Below are 585 nucleotides of genomic sequence, written 5' to 3'. Positions count from 1 at the left end.
TATATTTTAATTAATAATCATATCTAATATTGTAATAAACATCATAATTCTTATGGTCAATAAAAAGTATAAAAAAATATATATTAAGATAATTACAATCATCATCACTTCAAAAGGCTATCATCACCTTCATTTTGACTGATAATACTATAAGTATCATTATCATTAACACCAACTGTCAACTAACCCATTTATCATTACCACAGTCTAATCACTATCAATATCATTATCATCCTGATTAACAGTATCATTTCTCAGCTCATAAATATCATATTTTCAAACATCATTATTGTTACTGTCACTGCATCAATTGCAATCATAAAAATACCACTAGGTAAAACACTGACTTGATGACTCCATCTTCAATGTAGACATCTGCATCTTGCATCATATCATCATTGACAACTCTCCCACCCTTGATGAGGAGGCGATTCTGGGCACTCTGGAACAGAAGAAAATCATCTGTAATTTGGAAAGACTTCTAAGTATAAATATAATGATTATCACCAAGAGCTTACATAGGATGACCTGTATAATTTAAGAAAATATGCAGTCCTCAGTACTCTGTATGACTGATCAGATTGC

At 30.4% G+C, this 585-nt stretch overlaps 1 protein-coding gene across 1 annotated transcript in view; it reads right to left on the bottom strand.

Annotated features, from left to right (window-relative positions):
* Positions 1-585, bottom strand: part of LOC119590821 (dihydropyrimidinase-like) — a gene marked incomplete in the record, with an annotated part of 98,328 nt that overhangs the window by 19,490 nt on the left and 78,253 nt on the right. The window contains 1 exon segment of the mRNA XM_037939574.1: positions 348-442. Within this exon segment, the coding sequence (XP_037795502.1) occupies positions 348-442 (95 nt within the window).

The sequence above is a fragment of the Penaeus monodon genome, chromosome 27 (assembly GCF_015228065.2).
Source record: "Penaeus monodon isolate SGIC_2016 chromosome 27, NSTDA_Pmon_1, whole genome shotgun sequence".
NCBI classification, from domain to species: Eukaryota; Metazoa; Arthropoda; class Malacostraca; order Decapoda; family Penaeidae; genus Penaeus; species Penaeus monodon.
This window is presented reverse-complemented; position numbering and strand designations above follow the sequence as displayed.